Consider the following 21,388-nt stretch of genomic DNA (forward strand, 5'->3'; position numbering starts at 1 on the left):
ATAATTTCCCTTTATCTTAAAATGAGTCGCATGTATAACAGCCATAGGGTTATGTTCACAATAGGGTATGAGAGAGAAGTTAATAGACTTAAGTGCTTATAAGGGCCCTGACCACTGGTCTGTATGGGACCCGTATATTTCTGTCCGTGGCCCTGTCCACTCCCTATCAGTGCATGTTTTCAAGGAGTCTGAAGGAGCCACTTTGAGGGCTCCCGTGCTTGTATAGATGGATAATCTTTCATCTGAGCATTTAGTGTGTCCATTTGTCACCTAGCTTTTAACTGCAGTTTCATAGGTGTCCCACATAAAGATTTTTTCTGAATACCATTGAGAGCGTAGTTTTTGGAAACCTCCTTCAGACGAGACGCACATGTCTGGCACTTTTGCAGAGCGTACTAACCATAGGGACACCATGTTATGTATACTTCCCCAATTAAGCGACTGTTGTTAAGACAATTGCTAGCTCAGCTCCATGGCTAAGGCCAGAGGTTGAGTAAAGCGGCTGACTAAGGCGGTGCAGTATCACTGGCCTTGCTGACATCAACAACTTGGCAGAGGCATAGTGAGGAAACATTAGAAATCTGTAAAATAGTCATGTGCTACAACCCATAATAGCCCATCATGGATGGCCAGCTACTATGGACCCCGAGACCTTGTATTACCCTCCAGCGGCAGTCTACTAATATAATGGGGAACTGCATCAATTGCAATTTCCAGGACAGCCAGTAAAAATCCAGATTTCCTCCATCTCCATATTTAAGCAGTTACAAAGTGAAGTCATCTGAAATTTTAATTTCCTGTTCCAATTCTTTTTAAAAATATAACTTTTTTTTCTTTTTACCTGCAGGTTGGTCTGATATACATGTTTAACTTAATTGTTGGCACAGGTGCCCTCACAATGCCCAAGGCATTTGCCAACGCAGGCTGGTTAATAAGTCTAATTCTCATCATCTTCTTGGCGTTTATGAGGTGAGTACACGGGGGGGGGGGGGCAGCACCATACTGCGTTATATGGTTATCTTGTGCCACCATAAGCAGGGGGCCGTGTGGCAGTTTGTGGGATACAGAGATAGATACCTAAAGCAGTTTGCTGCCATGTTTTGCCCTTTTTTAAAGGACAGTTACTTTAAAGGGAATGTTCACAGTTGAACATTTGTCATTAGGCTCAAAATTTTGTAAGGCTCTATTTTCATTGCGATCACAGTGTAAATCTATGATAAATAGGAGGATTTTGTGTTGTAAGTGGCATATGTCACTCATAGGCTCGCATGTTAAAAAAAATAATAAAATACCATGTAGTATGCTTTCTTTGCTGGATCTCTCTCTATGTTGTAGCGTTGCAAACTGCACTATTTTATACAGAAGAAAAAAAGTAGATTCATTTACATCAGTAATTGGTGGCCTTCAGACGGGAGCACTGAGACCCACTTCTTGCCTGCCCGGAATCCGTGGCTCTTCATTTTATTAGCCAGCCTGACACGGTCACCTGTGCATCATGCTGCAATGATGATGTTGCACCAGGCTGTCTAATCAAGAGGTAGAAGGGGATCCACAGGGGCCCTGTCCAAAGACCCATAGATCACTGATTAGGCTGCTGGAAAGGGCCATGTGAAACGATTCACAGCATCTCTAAGGCCGTGGTCCCACTAATGTATCTCATCGGATGTGATAAGCTAATGAGGGGGAGCCTAGTGTCTGCTCTGTGCTCCGGTCCTCTCGCATGAGAGATTCACAGCACAGGTGCGGAAGATACAGAGCAAGTAATTTCTCCATCTCCTCTGTTGCCAGCGCTTGCGGGAATTGCACTGCACTCGGGTGATATCCGAGTGCAGTGCGATGTTTCAGCCACACCCATAGACTTATATGGGTGCGTGTGATACAATTCAGGGATGCAATTGTAGCATGCTGAAATCGTTTTCACATGCTGAATCGGCATGAGAAAATAATCACAGATGTGAGCTGCATCACAGGGTAACATTGGGGCGAGTGCAATACAATTTTTTATCGGATTGCACTCGTCCGTGGCAGCAAGGCCTAATACTGATATACACCACCGTAATGAAGGCCTAAAGTACCCTCCTGTTGGGAATGTGGTGGTCTCTGAATTTTATGTATGTATGTGTTGGGACCTTTCCCAAACCTGTCCCTAGATGGGCTCTGCAAACATGAATTTACCCTAATGATTAATTTTAGAACCTATCTTTTATGCCCTCCTTTCATAAACCTAATATAGTTCAGTAATAAAATTCCAGGGGCTGCGGCCACCATTAGAGGGAGTGTAGGAGCTAAGTGCATACAGATATATTATTGCATTCAATGAGATCTGTAAATATATGAATGCAGCATGCTCCCCCACCCCAATTGATGGCTGCATGCATATTTTCCCACAAATATATTATAAAATAGCTACAGTATATTTTTGTTAAAGGAGTTGTCCGGTCTAAAATGACAAGACTGTATGTGACTGCAGACTTGTAAATCCTCCCAGCACATACTCTTGGTCTCGCTACCACCATTCTGGCCGCTGACACCAGCGAATCCTCCCAGCGCATGCGCTGGGCGGATTCACAAATCTGCGGGCACATAGTGTCATTTTAGACTGGACCACCCCTTTAAATCTATTGTCTCTCGCATATTGGGTGTTTAGTATGAATTGTTGCTTTAGGGGATTGTTCAGAATTAGAAAAACAAAGTTTTTGTTTAAAAAATGGCAGCACACCTGTACACGTGTGTAGGTTGTTGTAACTTAGCCCTGTTCATTTCAATCAAGCTGGACTGCAGTACCAGACGCAACCCATGGACAAGTGTGGCGCTGTTTCTGACACCAGTTATTTCTTTTTTTTAATCCTGTAGAACAATGGCCTTTGTGTCTCTACCATTTATCTGAGGGTGGCCCTATTTCACATTTAGATTAGCCCTTTCGTTAACTTGGTGACATCTCTCTGTTTTAGCTATATGACAACAACCTTTGTTGTTGAAGCTATGGCTGCTGCTAATGCCCAGTTGCGCTGGAAGAGATGGGAGAAGGAGGTGGTGAGTTCAGTCTCTGTAAAATAAGCAAATGTTTTCTTGCTTAAAGGGAATCTGTCAGCGGAATGTTGTACCCTAAACTACGTCTATGTGCATGTAGCTCTATCAGACAAGTCCAGTAATGCCCTTTACATGGCCAGTCCAGTCCGTTCCTCAGTTACTGAGAAATCAGCATTTGAATTGATATAAAAAGGAGGCTAAAGATCTGACGTCTGTCACTCCAGCTCTATTCCTTGATCAGCGATGCCTCCACCTGCTTAGATGACCGCTCCTTTGTCTGACGTCACACAGCATAGAGGCTGTCAGTCAAGAAGGAGAAGGCGGTGCTGGAGTGATAGAGGATTCAGATCTACCATAGCTCTACAGCCTAATTTGCATATGAATTCAAACACTGATTTCTCAGGAATGGAGAATCGGACTGGCCAAGTAAAGGTATTGCTGGGATTGTCTTTGAAAGAGCTACATGTGCATATAAATAGGTGGGGGGGGGTGAAAGCCTGCAGACAGATTCCTTTTAAAAAGAAATTGACCAGTGAAAACAAGTTATCATCTGTTCGTAAGATAAGTGATAACTTATTGATCATGGGGGTTCGACCATTGGGATTCGCATCTATCGGCAGAACAGAGAACTCTTTATTCCCATTAGAATGGAGCAGCGTGCTTGGCCACCACTCCATTCATTCCCCATGGGGGTGCCGAGCACCGTATTTGGCTTTTTCCATCAGTCCCTTAGAGAATAAACAGAGCATCAATTGGATGTCCAACCTGTCACATTTTGTAATCGGGATAAAAATTCACTGATCGGAGTGGGTCCCAGAAGTCGGACCACCACTGATCGTCAAGTTATTACCTATACTGTTGATAGCTGAAGTCTGACTTTGACTGGACAGCCCCCTTTTAAGGGTTTTGTATACAGTACAGACCAAAAGTTTGGACACACCTTCTCATTTAAAGATTTTTCTGTATTTTCATGACTATGAAAATTGTACATTCACACTGAAGGCATCAAAACTATGAATTAACACATGTGGAATTATATACTTAACAAAAAAGTGTGAAACAACTGAAAATGTCTTATATTCTAGGTTCTTCAAACTAGCCACCTTTTGCTTTGATGACTGCTTTGCACACTCTTGGCATTCTCTTGATGAGCTTCAAGAGGTAGTCACCGGAAATGGTTTTCACTTCACAGGTGTGCCCTGTCAGGTTTAATAAGTGGGATTTCTTGCCTTATAAATGGGGTTGGGACCATCAGTTGTGTTGTGCAGAAGTCAGGTGGATACACAGCTAATAGTCCTACTGAATCGACTGTTAGAATTTGTATTATGGCAAGAAAAAAGCAGCTAAGTAAAGAAAAACGAGTGGCCATCATTACTTAAAGAAATAAAGGTCTTTGAAAGTGCCCCCAAGTGCAGTTGCAAAAACCATCAAGCGCTACAAAGAAACTGGCTCACATGAGGACTTCCCCAGGAAAGGAAGACCAAGAGTCACCTCTGCTTCTGAGGATAAGTTTATCCGAGTCACCAGCCTCAGAAATCGCAGGTTAACAGCAACTCAGATTAGAGACCAGGTCAATGCCACACAGAGTTCTAGCAGCTGACACATCTCTACAACAACTGTTAGACTGTGTGCCCACGATGCGTTTTTAATGCGTTTTTGTAGCTGTGGAAACGCATTAAAAACGCATGGTAGAAGGGCAGCAATGTTCCCCAATGATGATCCGCATGTGCTGTGCACATGCTGCGGAAATTTCCGCTGCGGATTATCATTGCGGAAAAAAACACAGCACTACCAATTATTTTGCGGAAGCGCAGCGTTTTTGCCGCCATTGACTTGCATTAGAACACGCCAATTCCGCAAGACTGCATCTGTACTTGCATAATTGGCACGTTCTAATGTGCGGATGATACCCGGGTGTAGAGGACAGGAGACTCTCTTCCACACCCAGGTACCATAAAAAAAAGAATAAAATAAAGATTATATTCACCTTCCGACGGCCCCCGGACTCCTTCTCTTCGCTTGCTGACAGATCGCGCAGGATTGAAGGACCTGCGCTGACGTCACAGTCATGTGACGGCAGGTCTTTTCAGTACCGTGATCTGCCGGCAGCCAGCACAGGAGCGCTGCAAGTCTCGGGGGCCATCGGAAGGTAAGTATACATTTATTTTTTTATTTTTAACCACTCTCTCGGGTCACACCATATAAATCCATGCCGTTTGCATGGATTTATATGGTGTGACCTAGTTGTCACAAGCACTTTCCAAGTGATGCTAATCGCTTGGAAAGCGCTTGTCAATCCGCATGCGGAAATGTCAGTGAAGAACGCTTCATTTCCGCATGTCCCTGGCAGGAAAACGCATGTACAATCCGCATGCGTTTTTTTCTGACAGGGAGATGCAGAAACGCTCAGGAAAAAATCCTGAGCATTTCTGCATCGTGGGCACATAGCCTAAGGGGGAGACTTTGTGCAGCAGGCCTTCATGGTAAAATAGCTGCTAGGAAACCACTGCTAAGGACAGGGAACAAGCAGAAGAGACTTGTTTGGGCTAAAGAACACAAGGAATAGACATTAGACCAGTGGAAATCTGTGCTTTGGTCTGATGAGTCCAAATTTGAGATCTTTGGTTCCAACCACCATGTCTTTGTGCGACGCAGAAAAGGTGAACGGATGGACTCTACATGCCTGGTTCCCACCGTGAAGCATGGAGGAGGAGGTGTGATGGTGTGGGGGTGCTTTGCTGGTGACACTGTTGGGGATTTATTCAAAATTGAAGGCATACTGAACCAGCATGGCTACCACAGCATCTTGCAGCGGCATGCTATTCCATCCGGTTTGCATTTAGTTGGACCATCATTTATTTTTCAACAGGACAATGACCCCAAACACACCTCCAGGCTGTGTAAGGGCTATATGACCAAGAAGGAGAGTGATGGTGTGCTACGCCAGATGACCAGGCCTCCACAGTCACCAGACCTGAACCCAATCGAGATGGTTTGGGGTGAGCTGGACCGCAGAGTGAAGGCAAAAGGGCCAACAAGTGCTAAGCATCTCTGGGAACTCCTTCAAGATTGTTGGAAGACCATTTCCGGTGACTACCTCTTGAAGCTTATCAAGAGAATGCCAAGAGTGTGCAAAGTAGTCATCAAAGCAAAAGGTGGCTACTTTGAAGAACCTAGAATATAAGACATATTTTCAGTTGTTTCACACTTTTTTGTTAAGTATATAATTTCACATGTGTTAATTCATAGTTTTGATGCCTTCAGTGTGAATGTATAATTTTCATAGTCAGGAAAATACAGAAAAATCTTTAAATGAGAAGGTGTGTCCAAACTTTTGGTCTGTACTGTATATAAATGTTGTTAGTCTTGTTTTATGGTTTGCTTTGATTTGTTTTTATTATTTTTTTTACCAGAAAGCAAATATGCACAAGAATCTACATTTTCTAACCTAGTTGTAAAATGTACTATATCTGTGTTTTATTGTCTTTTATTAACAATCTTCTATTTTGTTTAATTTCTTCCAGAGTGTAAAGACAATCAGTTTGGGATACCCATTTGGGAAACTAAGTGATCATAAGATAATCATTAGTGGAACAAAATGTGGACATTTTTGATAAAAAAGGGCTAAGCACTCCTGAAACTGTTATACATGAGTTTAAAAGTAAAAAAAAAAACAGTAATACAAGGCGATCTCCTAAAATATCTGTAATGAAATAAAGGTATGGAATAGTTTTTTTCTCTGACATAGGGTCTTGTCTCTTTTTTTCCTTTGTTCCTCTGGTTCTCCCAATTTCTTTCTTTTTTGTATTGCAATATATACGTAAGGAGATACCGTACATATGATGTACATGGAATATGTAAGGATTATACATACGGTTGGTGGGTACTTTTCCTGGTAATATCAGGTCCTGGTGTAGACCTTCATACTCAGCCCAGATCTGTCTCGTCTTTGACAAATTGTTAATTTCAGGAAGCTGACTCCTCTGAAAATTCTGATAATGAATCTTTGTCCCCTGATGGGTATGAAAATTCTGAAGTCCAGCCTATCCTTTCAGTGCGTGAGTATCTGTCCGAAAAATCTATGGACCTCCTTTGTGAGGCTAAACAAATTACATTTATTTATTTTTTTAATATACATTTCTTTTTCTCTTTCAGAGCGTCGTGGCTTGTCCGACCCATATGAAATCATGGAACGGGTGGAAATGGGGCAGATGGCTTCCATGTTTTTTAATAAAGGTATGAATTTGGTATCGCTCAGATATAAAGATTTTCCAAATTACAGTATATCTACTTTAAATAATTTATTGGCAATTTATCTGCTGTAATTCTTCTTTATGCCAAAAGGTGGCAGCACTTTTCTGTGTTTGCATTATTTCACCACGGGCTGAATTACTGATCAGTGATATTAAATATTAGATTTTTCTTTGTCTGGTTCATCCTTCTATGAACTATATGGTGTATATTACACTTATTTATCAGATCATGCTTACCTTTTCTTTATTTTAAATTCAGTTTAATTTTAGTTTGATTGTTACCTATTAAACTTTTTACTTTTTTTTTTTATTTTTTAAAATAAACCCTACTGGGTTAGTTGTTTATAGCCTAATACTTGCTGTGGTAGAAATCAGCTCACCATACACTGGTCTTACTGCAGAGCTTATGCATATGAACAGCAGGCAAACCTGCAGTGTAAAGCATGGGGAGAAGGAGGCCAAAGAGCCTGCTCTTCAGAAAGAAGGCAGCTTTCAAACTACCTAAGACTCCCTTGTAGGACCGACTTTTGGAAGCACTTTATATTTTCCTTGAATTTGGACTAGTCCTTATCACCTCTATTATGTCCTTGCCATGGAAGTCATGTTGCTGAGTAAAGTTTATTTTTCATACAGTTGGAGTAAACCTGTTTTATTTGTGACCTACACATACAGCACTAATAACAGAACATATATTGTCAATGGACCAAAAAAGCTTAACCTATAAAAAATATGTCCACTGCAATTTATTAAACAAATTAGCTTTTATTGAACAAAATACTAAAATATTTTTATATACATAAGTATAGGGAGCCACATGGTACATGTTATAAGGGTAATGACAGACAAGGGGCAAAACACCCGCTATAAAAGTATGCCAAAAATTGTAATTATGTAGATATACGTGGTGAGATTGTAGTAAAATGAAATAAAAGTCCTTTTATAGAAGTTTATATAAATACTACATAGATAGGGATACCAGTGATTACCCGTAAGAGATGTAAATCTAAACAAAATACAACATCATGAGAAAATATGATGAGACATATCTAATTGGGAGATCCCCCACTCCGACGTACGTTTCGCACAGAGCTCAAGGAGTGGTCCATCTATTATGTCCGTGCCATGGAAATCATGTTGCTAAGTAAAGTTTCTTTTTCTTGCAGTTGGAGTAAACCTGTTTTATTTGTGCATCATTGTATATCTGTATGGAGATTTGGCTATATATGCAACCGCAGTACCTCTGTCTCTTGTTCAGGTCACATGGTAAGTATCAATCAAGGTCTGTATTGGGGATCATGAAAACGAATGGGCTGCAGAAGCACTGTGGTTTTTTGTTTTTCTTTCTGCACAATGGTGGTCTGGCCACCAGGTGCTTATAGAACTGTATTATTCTACGCTGAGTACACATTTTTTTATTTATTTTACTCACTTATATAGCGCCATTAATTCCACAGCGCTTTACAGACATTATGGGTACTGTCCCCATTGGGGCTCACAATCTACATTCCCAGTATATTTTTGGAGTGTGGGAGGAAACCGGAGAACCCAGAGGAAACCCGCGCAAACACGGGGAGAACATACAAACTCCTTGCAGATGTTGTCCTTGGTGGGACAGTGCTAACCCCTGAGCCACCATGCTGCCTACATTGTTGAATGATTTCACAAACTGATCAAGCAGAAATAATTTTATTTTTTAACCATACACAAAAGTTGTGCAAGCACAACTATTTTATCTGGCTAAAATAATTGAGCTAGATCCATTTGTTAAATCATTGAGGTCTGTGAAAGAATCAGTTTTTCATCAGTTTGAAACTGATCCAGCATTTTGTCTACCGTATCCTTTTCAAACAGATGTTTACTGCTCATGTGAACTTAGCCTAAGACTGAGTTCACATTTCCAGTAATCATCTGTCATCCGTAAGCAAAAAACTGATCCTTTTCAAATAAGAGAAAAACAGATGGTTATTTAACAGATCTGTTTTCTATAGACTTCAATGTTAAAAAATGGATCCAGTTGAAATCCATTTTTTTCAGGGGGACAAAAGTTGTGTGCACAACTTTTTTTGTCACTTGATTGCAGCTGTGTATCCGTTCTAATGGATGTTTACTGGACATGTGAACATAGCCTTACTCTCAGGATTGGTAGGGGTTCCGGAAGTTCTATCACTTTCCTGGTCTCTATTCTGGATCACTCTATCTCTTCCCTCGGTCTCCTGTCACTTCAGGAACACACACTTCATGCAGCCCTGCCGACTAGTCAGACCGTAGGTCTGCTTCTGTTGCAGGCTAGGCCCTATCTGCCCTCCTGAGAGGAAACTCTCTCTGTCCCTTCACTTCACTCCCTCCCACTCTGGGCTAGTCCCAACAGTTAAACCTAACTGTCCCTAGTAACTACCTGCGGCTGGGCAGGACACCACTCTATTACTAATAACCCACATCCAAACACAGTGGCATGTAAAAGTTTGGGCACCCCTGGTCAAAATTACTGTAAACCGATGAGGTTAAAATAGAACTCTTTGGCCACAATGATCAAAGGTATTTGTAGAGAAAAAAGGGCACAAAATTCAGAGAAATAACAGCTCGCCACAGTTCCATGGACGGAAAAATAAAAAAGTTATGGTTCTCAGAAAATGGAGAAACACAAACCATTATTATTATTATTTGTTTGTTTTTTTTCAACCAGTAAAATAGAAAGAAAGCCTTATATGTTTGGCATTGCTGTAATTGTACTGAGTGGAGAAATCATGTTCCCTGATCATATCATTTTACCACATAATGCGTAAAAACAAAAAAATAATGGTGAATATGCAAGGGGGTGTGAGGGAGTTCATTTTTTAAATAAACTATTTCACCATGCTTGGAATTATTTTTCTTCCTCATCTTTCAGTACATTTTATGATGAAATAAATGATGTCATACAAAACTACCACTCACCTCGCAAGAATCAGGTTCTCGTACAGCTATGGCGACAGAAAAAAAAAAAGTTATGAAGAAAAGAAAAATGCAAAAAAAAGAAAAAATTCCATGCCCTAAAAAGGGGTTAATTAATATTTTGTTAAATAAGGGTTTGGCATCACCTTCAGTGCGATCATGGTGCAGTAAATGGGCAACTCCATACAGAATATCACACGTTAAACTTTTGACGCGGTACATCCAGCTTACAGCATTTTATTTTCCATATATTTTCACTTGGAGGAAATGTCTGAACAGGCCTTAAATCCTCTTAGGAGCTGGTAATCCCTTTATAAACTTTTATGTGAGAAGTGTTTTTAGTTTTTTTTGTTTTTTTTCGATCAGAAAATAGATGAAATTGCGTCCTATTGAACGGTTAATGTCCTGACTCCATTACCTCTGCCCCATATATTTCATCTGTGCTCTTCAGTTCATAGTCATGTGCAGTACTGGGTCATTTGTCACAATGCTCTCACCAGCCTTATCGTATGCTAGTGACTAGCGGAACTGATGCCCTCACTATACCATCATGTGGACGTAGGCATTTATCTGTCATCCTATAGAGCGTTAATCACTTTACTTTCTATCCTTATTCAGTTTTACTGGGAATGAATCATGTGGAACTCAAGCAGGAGAAAGAAATGACACTGACCCCTGTTGGGGAAACATCAGACGGATTGATGCTTACAGGATCTATCTGGCAAGTTATTCTTCCTAATTATAGATTTTAGGCTCCCTGGAGGCATTCAGCGATATGTGGTTCTAAATTGACCTTCTTGTGTGAAGTTGTTCTGATTCATACAAATGATTTGAAGGGGTATTCCCATCTCCAAGATCCTATCCCAATATATAGTAGGTATAATAATAATATTAGCAAATACCTCCAAATAGAAATGTAGTATAGTTATTCTGATTTGTTATGTCGCTTACCCCATTGCAGTAGCTTAGGTGTCCATGGTTACAACCACTTATATAGTGACACTTAGTTGTTAGTGGTCATAACCATGGATACCTAAGCTACTGCAATGCTTGCACATGGGGTAAGCGACATAGCGAATCAGAAGAACTATACTAAATTTCTAATTGGAGGTATTTACTAATATTATTATTTATTATTAGGATAGGATCTTGGAGATGGGAATACCCGTTTTTATATGGGTTTTCCCATGATTCTGTTGTGACATGTCAATAGGAGTTATGAAAAGTTAAAAAGAGATCAATATCCATTTTTATATCAGAGGGAGTCCCAGTGGCTGGATAACTCCTGATTTTACTATTTTTATGATTTGGTCCTGTTGACATGTCTCAAACATTTGTATGGAAAAAACACTTCTAGTCTCTACAGTGACCTGCCCGAATGGAGCGAGGGTCCTGGATGCTCCCCATACTCCGTTCTTAGCCTAGAGGACTGATGGAGCTAGCCGAGTGCGCACCCTGTAAGTCTATCCCACATCTCCAGCTCGGCTCTTTCTCTTTAGACTACTTACATATGTGTTTGAGAATTGTACAATGAAGCAGCCACTTGGCAGTCGGGTCTCATACAGAATTGGCTTTTATGCAGGTATTTTGCATAAACGATTTATTAAGTACAATTCTGACTGTGTGTGCCAGACAAATAGAGTTCATCTGTTTAACTGTGTATTACACACAGGTTTAGAAAGACCGAGCTAATGAAAAGTAGACATATGGAATAACAAAGCACTGATTCAGTGCTTTGATCACTAAGCCAGGAATTGTGGTGGTCTCCCTGTGTTGCATTTCATGCATTGAAATAAGTGACCGTCTACGAACCGCCAGAGCGAAAAGTGCTACCGAGTGGGGAGCCCTGGCTAATGCAATCCATATATCCTAGTAGGATCACTCCTGTGAGGAGGTCCTAACACCAGCTCAAAAGTGGTTCGTTTTTCCTCTTATTTTATTCTTATTTCTCACCTATTATTTATTATTATTTATTTTTTTTTATGTACTTATTTTTTTTAATCCGCAATATGGTTCCAGAGATATTTGACTTTTTATTAGTGCACTCAATATCCTAGTTTTTATGGTTTTTACCAACAAGGCATTGTTCACAGGATAATTATGGCGAGAAACAAAAAACACTGCCCGAGAGAATCTGCTTGTCAAAATCATAAAAATTAGAATATTTGACTCACTAAATAATTAGGACTATATCTCCAGAACTGTGCGGCATTTATCCCCCCCCCCAAAAAAAAAAAAAAATCAGGGGAGCAGCAGGAAAAAAGAGCCAAAACTAGCCACTTTTGACCTGCTGACAGGTCCCCATTGATGTAATGGCAGTTTTACTCTTTCTTTCTAGGCCATATTCACTCTATTCCTCGGCCCTTTTACTTTCTTTAACGTGCAGAAGACAAAATATCTGCAGATTTTGACGTCACTTATGAGATGGATAGGTAAGTGGTGGAAACCAGCATTAGCGTCTGACATTATTATAATCTCATTTATGCAGTAGAAATAAATCTTGTGTACACAAACATACCAGTCATCATTTATGGCATTTCTTTGCATCGTCGCGGCCATTAATAAGATTGTCATCGTGAATGCTAAGTCTTTAGTGGGTAACTTTTTCTATAGTTAAAGCGCGGCTGTCACGTGGAGTAAAGCAGTGTGTTGTGTGATTCCTCTTGGCAGTAGGGCTCTATGTGCGAATAGCAACTGGCAAGGCTTATGAGTAAATAGATGCCAGTTTACTGGGATATTACGGCATCTTATAGCATTCTGTTCAGTTCATATTCATATGTGTATAGATAAAGGACAGTAATCCGGTTTATAGGCAAATCTGATAGTCAGGATCTGCCGCCAGATTTCACAATGCATTGTACAGACATTAAATGCATCTGTCAGAACTTATCAGGCTGATGCCCTATGTCTTTTTCCTCATGTGCAGGCATTGCAGGACCTTGGGTATCTATGGTTACGACTACTAGCAACCAGCCAACTAACTGTCACTATATCAGTGGTCGTAACCATGGATACCTAAGGTCCTGTAATGCCCTGCACATGAGGAAAGAGACCTAGCAAATCAGAAAAACTATACTACATTTCTAATTGGAGGTATTTGCTAATATTATTACATGAACTACATATTGGGATAGGATCTTGGAGATGGAAATACCCCTTTTTAAGGTTATTGTGACCAGAATTCTGACGTAAGCCCCTTAATGAATCGCGCCCTAGGACTTCTGAGCTATTTCACGCTATAGCTGGACTCCTAAAATGCTCATATTTTAATAAGGATGATAGTGATTCTGTCATGGATTTTCATAGTAAGTGCATCACCCTCTTTAGGTCTAAGGCCCCCTTAACACGTCTGTATAATACCGGTACCGGTTTCATCAGTGCTTCAGATCAGTGTGCCCTCCGTTTGTCATATGTTTTTTGTTTTTTTTCTGGTATGGATGAAGCAAAATTAATTCCAAAGCTTCTCCTATACTTTGCAATGCTAAACGTGCACAGCACATGGATGACACACTGATGCCATCCAGATGCTTTACATGTTTTACACGCACCCATAGACTTAAATTGTCCCTCATCATCCGTGCTGCTGGTAAAAAACGGACATGTCTCCTCCTGTGGCTTGCAAACACACGGACAAGTCTGCTGCATCATAGATTATAATGGGTACGTATGGGATCTGTGAAAAAAACTGGTGCCACACGTACTGCAAACAAGGACATGTGAAGGGGGTGTATGATCTATTAAATAATGTTTGTATTGTAAAATCTAGGGGAAAATCCACTTCAACTGTCACCTGGAGCATGATAAGCTGGTACTTGTCTGATTTGGTCTCTACAAGAAATGGTTTATTTAGCTTTGAATTTTTGGAAACCTAATAATAAATATGGCTGAGCTATCAAATCAGATAAAATCCTGAATAAGTGTGCATTCTCTGATTCAGGGCCATTACATATAGGAAAGTTGAAGTGGCCCATGTGCGGCGGGCAATAACTATGTAGCCATCTCAGCCATGCAATAAGCTCGCCTTAAGAATGACGGTCCAAACATTACATTCTTGATTGAGTTCAGAATTAAGCCCCCAAGCTTAAATAAAAAATTGCTCTGATGAGCAGTTGCTTGTCCTATTCTGAGATTGACAATGGCATATTATGAAAACTCCGTCCGATCCTTCTTAAATGCTACACAAATCCATTTACTTGCATCCCCATCCGCTCTGAGTGCCCGCAGGCAAATGGAGATTAAAATCCTCAAGCAAATCCATAAACCAGCTCACGTTTAAATGTCACAAACCGCCCCACCCACAAGGACCACGCATGCCCAAGAAACCCCCCCACCACCCACATAACGCCTGCTGATAACCCTTTCTTGCTCACACTGGTAGAGAGGGGGCTCTGTCCTTGCAGCACTATGGGGAGGAGAGGTGGTAGTGTCAGGGGCCTCCTTCTCTCAGTGATTTATGAAGCGGGTAATGAGTTTTCACAGCTTTACTGCCACTTTATTCTCATCTGAGTCAGTCTCATAAATCCTGAAGACAACAGTTTAACTCTTGACTGCCCGCTTGCACACAGTACAATTTCTGGGTACGTGCCAGAAAGGCCTTTGATCATAAAAAACGAGATCACTCAGGTCATTCACATAACTTAACCCCTTTTATTTTATATTTCACTGCAGCTTTCATCATCATGATCGTGCTGGCACTCGTCCGTATCGGCGAAGGCAAAGGGGAAGGTAAACCCCCTATGGCAGATGTCTCGGGGATCCGAAATCTTTTTGGGGTGTGCGTGTATTCATTCATGTGCCAGCATTCTCTGCCTTCACTGATCACACCTGTGTCCAAGAAGAAACACCTGACCGGACTTGTGCTCCTCGACTACGTACTGGTCTTGTCTTTCTACAGCCTTCTTTGCTTCACAGCTATATTCTGCTTCTCCTCTGGGAGTCTGATGGACATGTACACTCTTAACTTCAGCGGATGTAGTCCCTTTGTGCCTACAGTGATTGGCTACTTCCTCGGATTATTCCCAGTTTTCACCATCAGCACCAATTTCCCCATCATTGCTGTCACGCTGCGAAACAACTGGAGGACTCTTTTTCATCGGGAAGGTGGCACATATCCCTGGCTCGTGGACCGTATCGTGTTTCCGCTCATAACGCTGGTGCCACCTATCATTGTGGCATTTTGTACAAACCACCTAGAAATCCTAGTAAGCATCACAGGTGCCTATGCAGGAAATGGCATCCAGTATGTTATTCCAGCGTTTCTCGTTTTCTGCAGTCGCAAAGACTCTGCCCTGGTGTATGGACCTGATAGTAGTAACAAGCACCGGTCTCCTTTTAAACAAGTAGGCTGGGTGTGGTTTGTTCTCCTCTGGGCATTCTCTTGCTTTATATATGTCACCGCCAACATAATCCTGACTGATGTTAACCTGTAAGCACGTTATCATTATGGCCTGAGCAAGGCGGTCATGTGCTGGACACATAGGCTGCCTTTGTCTTATATACTGCCACAAGTTAGCTGGGGCTGGCCCCATTCTCCCTGGACATATCCTGTGCTATAATGACGATCACAGTTAAGTCTGCTCATTAAGAAGAAATCCTAATTATAAGATAATTATTTACTGAAAACCATTCAAAGAGGAGCCTTTCACCAGGTCAAAAATGACCATTTTTTTGCCCTTATTTTATTCCCGTTGCTCCTGAGTAATCCGATTTTCTGTTTTTTAAAATCCGCCATACGCTTCCAGAGATGTGGGCTTTTATATTTAGTGCTAATTTTTATGGTCTTTACCAAGGCGGCGTAACTCACACTGTAATAATACACAGCGGTCTAAAGACACATCCCAGATAATCTTGAGGGCACCATCTCTTTGGTAAAAACTGCTAAAATTAGTGTCAAAGGCAACCTGTCACTAGGTTTTCCCAATATAAAGTACAGGCACCACCATTAACGCCTCTTACTGAATTCTGGTATGCTGTATGTATGTCCTTAGACCCCTCTGCATAGGTTTTATTATACCCACAGATGGCGAAGGCCAGTCCGACTGGCGTCGGTGGTCTTGATCTGGTGCGTCCTCTCTTGGTACTGTTGCTGTCCTCCTTCCCTGCGTCATGTAGATGGCACGTCCTACGTCATCCACATGGTGCCTCCTAATCGCACTCCTGCGCAGGCACACTTCTCTCTGCACTGTCGAGTGCAGAGCAAAGCACTGTTGTACGCATACGCTGGCTTTACCTACAGGTAATTGGCGCTCTTTGGCCTTTCCCGGCACATGCACACTACAGTACTTTGCTCTGCACTTGGCAGGGCAAAGAGAAGTGTGCCTGCATTGGAGCGTGATGAAGAATACTGTATGGATGATGTAGGATGGGTCATCCACATGAGGCAAGCCGGAAAAGAAAAGGAGGCGCTGGATCAAGACCAGGCCGGACCGTGCCGTAGGTGAGTATAATAAAAGCCCTTTTGTGCTATGCAGAAGGAATTGGGGACATACATACAGGATACTCGAATGCTGTAAAAGAGGCCTTAAAGCTGGTCGCCCTACTTTTTATTTAAAGGGAACCTGTAACCAGGTTTTCCCAGTATAAAGGTCCATATCTCTGGAACCGTGTGGTGGATTTTTAAAAAGACAAAAACAAAACCGAACACTCTGGAGAAATATGAGCAAAAAGTGGCCACTTTTGAGCTAGTAACAGGTCCTCTTTAACAGTGCCTTGTCTTCTTTCTGGCAAATAAGGGGTTCACTATCAGGAAGGCATTGTCTGTACCGCATTGGCATGTTAAAAGGGCCAATTGTTGCCTTTTATATCAATAAAAGGAATGCAGGCACACCTTGTGCCTCTGACTGACCCGTATATGGGGTGGTCAAATGCACGCGGAGTTGTATACTCTCGCTGCTCTGTGACTGTAGGCCGGCGTTCTGGACTTGCTGCACTGTGCACAGTGGTTAGCCAGTTGTTTGTAAGTGAATTAAAATTAAGACTTGGAGACTCAATTTGTGTATTTATTGAAGGACTTCCTTTAAAAAACTTGTTCCAACACTACACTTGCACAGCACGTGCCCAGGGCATACTGATTACAGATGCTTCTGGCGCTGATTAGATTCCTCGCCACCCCACCCCCCTTCTCATCTCTCTCTCCAAGAGCAGAGGTGATTTATGAGTACATTACTCCCGGCCCTGATGAAATCTGTATGTGGAACAGCTCGGCTTGTTTTCTACAGAATATATACGTTGATTTCTATGTGCTTTTTGTGCTTGTGGCCCACTCTTAGGAGGTGGACAATGACATTCATAGTGTGTCATAGGCTTAAAGAAAAAAAATCCAGCTTATTATATACGATGTGTTCTCTATCCGTATATTGGCATCCTCTGTTGCAGTATGGCTTCTACTTTGTTGCAGTTAGTGGCTGTTACTTCTATGATACATCCCATACACATTGGACTGTCAGCTGAGCTTGCCCATTTCAGCGGGTTCAACCGACATCAGTCTAATGTGTATGGGAGCCTTAAAGGGGTACTCCAGGGAGTTAAAAAATTATCCTAATGCTAATACCTTCATAGACTATTAGGATAACATTAATAGTGCTGTTTTCCATCCTCATAGTAGCTGTAATTCTGTGATGCCGGAGCTGCTCCTTGGTGATCCCCCTCCCTTATGGGACATTGCACATCAGGGCATGTGGCCTGCTCCCCCGCTGCTAGCAGCCAGCCCCTGTGATAACATCTCCTTCCCTGCAGTCCTAGATCATGGAGAAGGCCACGCCCATTGATCTAGAACTGAATACAAGCAGATATTATCAGGGAAATGGCAGATGCTATCAGCCAGGAGCAGGTCCCCTGATATAGGACTAAATACAAGCAGATGGTACCAGGGGGCGGCTGCTGCTAGCAGCCAGGAGCAAGCTACGCCTCCTGATGTGTGATGTGACGTCCCAGCATCACAGAATTACAGCGACTGTGAACATGGAAAACAGCACTATTAATGTTATACTCATAGTCTATGAAAGTAAGAGTATTAGGATATTTTTTTTTTTATCTCCCCAGAGTACCCCTTCAACAACACAAAAAAAAATGAAGAAAAAAATGCAAATTGGACATAATTTCATACACAACCCCAAAATGGGTCGGACAAAATTGTTGGCACCCTCAACTTAATATTTGGTTGCACACCCCTTGGAGTAATAACTGCAATCTTTCGCTTCCTGTAACCATCAGCAAGCTTCTTACACCTCTCAACTGGAATTTTGGACCACCCTTCTTTTGCTCCAGGTCTCTCATATTTGAAAGGTGTCTTCTCCCAACAGAAATTTTAAGATCTCTCCTCAGGTGTTCAATAGGATTTAGATCCAGACACATGGCTTGCCATGTCACAACTCTCCAGTGCCTTGTTTCCATCCATTTCTGGGTGCTTCTTGAAGTATGTTTGGGGTAATTGTCCTGCTTGAAGACCCATGACCTAGGAACCAAACCCAGCTTTCTGACACCGGGCACTACATTGCAACCCAAAATCCTCTGGTAATCTTCAGATTTCATGATGCCTTGCCCCCAGTGCCTTCCGTCCGATTAACGCGGACACAGAAAATGGAGAAGATGGAGAAATTACATTTTCTGTCTTCCCCGCACCTGTGCTGCAAGAGAATCCAATCACCGTAATCTGACTCTGACAGAGTTTGAGCTGAGTGTCATTAGCATAATCGAGGTGATTCTCTCACAACACTCTCGTGAGTGAGCCCTTACTCGGTCATTCAAAGGATCCCCAGTTACAGGGGAAGTAGCCTACTACAGACACAAGTCACTGGCAAACTGATCTGGTTCTGCTAGGCTGGGCAGACTCTGTGACCACATGATCGCCAGGTTCTATAGAAGCATCAGCAGTGCCATTGCTTCTACACAGTACATGTACTGTACCTCAATTATCAATCGTTATGGAGCCAGCAAAAAAAGACAGAAGCGATGATAAACAGTTAAACACATCTGTGTTTTGCTGTCCAAATATGGAACGCTACCCACCGACTAACTGCAACTCCTGACCTTGAAGGGGTTGTCTGGTCTTAAGCTACAAGTCTGCAGTCACTCTGTGACTGCAGACTTGGGAATCCTCACATCGCACACACTGCACACTGCGAGCATTATCTGGAGCTGATGGCAGGCGCGTTACTGCAAGTATGAAATTTTCATACATGTGGTCATGTGCTGACTAGATGGGCGTGGCCTCACTCAATGCAAGTGTATTGAGCGATGCTAGTTGGAATGTGTCCTGGAATCGGCATATTGCATACTTGCAGTCATTTGGCCGCCTGCTCCCAGCGCCGGAGAATCCTCACAGCGCACAGTGCAAGTGATGTGAGGATTCACAAGACTGCGATTGCATACAGTGACTGCAGACTTGTAGCCTAAGGCCGGACAACACCTTTAACTAGAGACACTCATTTATACCTATGAGACTGTTAAGTGTGGATCAATAGACCCACAGCAGTCTCAATTCTTAGAGACACTTAGATTTGCATTGTTGTAAAATTATAAAGGTTTTAAGTAAGACTACTTGTAAAGTTATTTCAAGTTTTAGTCTTGCTCCCTAGGAGCAATGAAATGATTGTTATAAAAGTATAAATAACCTTTAAGGGTAAATATATGATAGTTAGTCTGTATTTCAGCTCTACCCACTGTCCCTATGTGAACTCAGCCCCAAGTGCATGTGCACACAATGCTCACATAAAACCCTAGACCCAATAGATGAACATTCACCATTAACCACTAATGCCACATTTATCCTTTCAGAATGTTAGGCGCACATCAATACGAAGTAATGATCATACATCTGGGTGTTGCGTCGATGGCTAGGACCGTTATCCGTATTCTGCTTAAGACAGGGGTGGGCAATTAATTTTCCCAAAGGGCTACATGATCACCTGTGTACCTTACTAGCACTTCAATGTGTCTACCCAGGTCAGTAACACGCTTTATCTTGGAAACCCCAGCATTGCCGCAGCATTTGTTTTCACGTGTTTGACAGGGGCAGCCAAAGCCCGTGAGTCGCACTGACAAGGGCCGCCACGGCGTGCACTGGGCTTTTTCTGTGTATAGTTGACACCACAACTGCTATATATATACATTAAGTATGTGACTGCTGGCAGTATCACCTACAGTTGAAAACCAGAAGTTTACATACTCTATATATAAAAAGACACATATGCATGTTTTCTCAATATTTGACCTGAAATCAGAATAAACCTTTCCTGTTTTAGGTCAATTAGGATCACCATGATTTTTAATATTTGCCAAATGCCAGAATAATGAGAGAGACAGAGAATGTTTTAAGCATTTTTATTACTTACTGCAAAGTCAAAAGTTTACATACATTTCATTAGTATTTGGTACCATTACCCTTAAACTGAATGACTTGGGTCAAACGTTTGGGATATCCTTCCACAAGCTTCTTACAATAGTTGGTCGGAATTTGGGCCTATTCCTTCTGACAAAACTGGTGTAACTGATCCAGGTTTGTAGGTCGCCTTGCTCGCTCCCACCTTTTCAGATTTGCCCATAAATTTTCAATAGGATTGAGATCAGGGCTTTGGGATGGCCACTCCAAAACATTGACTTTGTTATCCTTAAGCCACTTTGTTACCATTTTGGTAGTATGCTTCAGGTCATTGTCTATTTGGAAGACCCATTTCCGCCCAAGCTTTAACTTTCTGGCTGATATCTTGAGATGTTGCTTCAGTATTGCCACATAATCTTCTTTTCTCATGATGCCATCTATTTTGTGAAGTGCACCAGTCCCTCCTGCAGCAAAACAACCCCACAACATGATGCAGCCACCCCTGTGTTTCACAGTTGGGATGGTGTTCTTAGGCTTCCAAGCTTCTCCCTTTTTCCTCCAAACGTAATCATGGTCATTATGTCCAAAAAGTTCAGCTTTAGTTTCATCAGACCACAGGACATGTCTACAAAAATTAAGGTCTTTGTTACTGTGTGCATTTGCAAACCTTAATCTGGCTCTTTTATGTTTCTTTTGGAGTAATTTCTTCTTCCTGGCAGAGTGGCCTTTCAGCCCATGTTGATACAGTACTCTTTTCACTGTGGATATTGACACAATCTTACCAGCTTCCACCATCATCTTCACAATTTGGCAAATATTAAAAATTATAGTAATCCTTAAACTTTTTAATAATGAC

The 21,388-nt window shown here is 41.8% G+C and overlaps 1 protein-coding gene across 2 annotated transcripts in view; it reads left to right on the plus strand.

The window, feature by feature from the left end:
- Positions 1 to 17,203, plus strand: part of TMEM104 (transmembrane protein 104) — a 23,542-nt gene extending 6,339 nt beyond the window's left edge. For both annotated transcript variants that reach the window (XM_073684058.1, XM_073684057.1), the window contains exons 3-10: positions 848 to 969; positions 2,952 to 3,030; positions 7,001 to 7,088; positions 7,186 to 7,266; positions 8,447 to 8,546; positions 10,833 to 10,935; positions 12,553 to 12,646; positions 14,883 to 17,203. In XM_073684058.1, the coding sequence (XP_073540159.1) occupies positions 848 to 969; positions 2,952 to 3,030; positions 7,001 to 7,088; positions 7,186 to 7,266; positions 8,447 to 8,546; positions 10,833 to 10,935; positions 12,553 to 12,646; positions 14,883 to 15,643 (1,428 nt within the window). In that variant the 3' untranslated portion in view covers positions 15,644 to 17,203. The remainder of the gene's footprint in view (positions 1 to 847; positions 970 to 2,951; positions 3,031 to 7,000; positions 7,089 to 7,185; positions 7,267 to 8,446; positions 8,547 to 10,832; positions 10,936 to 12,552; positions 12,647 to 14,882) is intronic.
- The last annotated feature ends 4,185 nt before the right edge of the window (positions 17,204 to 21,388 follow it).

Source organism: Phyllobates terribilis, unplaced genomic scaffold, assembly GCF_046119375.1.
Source record: "Phyllobates terribilis strain yellow unplaced genomic scaffold, ASM4611937v1 Scaffold_5__5_contigs__length_657084704, whole genome shotgun sequence".
Lineage (NCBI taxonomy): Eukaryota > Metazoa > Chordata > Amphibia > Anura > Dendrobatidae > Phyllobates > Phyllobates terribilis.